The 405-nt window shown below is 30.4% G+C and overlaps 1 protein-coding gene across 2 annotated transcripts in view; it reads right to left on the bottom strand.

The window, feature by feature from the left end:
- Positions 1-405, bottom strand: part of LOC108756041 — a 9,118-nt gene extending 8,713 nt beyond the window's left edge. For both annotated transcript variants that reach the window (XM_018499589.1, XM_018499590.1), the window contains exon 1: positions 85-405. In XM_018499589.1, coding sequence (XP_018355091.1) covers positions 85-170 — 86 coding nt within the window. In that variant the 5' untranslated portion in view covers positions 171-405. The remainder of the gene's footprint in view (positions 1-84) is intronic.

Below are 405 nucleotides of genomic sequence, written 5' to 3'. Positions count from 1 at the left end.
ATATATAATATATATATAAGTATATATACATTTTACATAGCAAACTATGTGCAAATACATAGCAGAAAAAACCAGTTTTCTTACTTCATAGTGATGTCAATTGGTGCAAGTAGTTCTTCAGTCACGTTAGGCATTGAAGCAGTAATATTATCGGAACTTGACTTTTTCATTATGTTCAACTTATAACAACATCCACAAACTTTTTTTTTATCTATATTAAGAATATCACGTTAGTAATTTAGATGAGCCTCCCACAGCTCAAAAATCAATGAAATTTAGGTTTATTCAACGCGTTTTTGTATAAAACAAAAGAATTTGGCGAAAAAAATGTTGCTCTGCCCCGGAAACCGAGATATTGTTAAAGTTGACATCTACAGTATCGATAACTATCAAGGTTAAGGAATC

This window comes from Trachymyrmex septentrionalis, unplaced genomic scaffold, assembly GCF_001594115.1.
Source record: "Trachymyrmex septentrionalis isolate Tsep2-gDNA-1 unplaced genomic scaffold, Tsep1.0 scaffold91, whole genome shotgun sequence".
Classification (NCBI taxonomy): domain Eukaryota; kingdom Metazoa; phylum Arthropoda; class Insecta; order Hymenoptera; family Formicidae; genus Trachymyrmex; species Trachymyrmex septentrionalis.
Note: the sequence above shows the minus strand (reverse complement) of the source record. Positions and strands in the feature narration are given on the sequence as shown.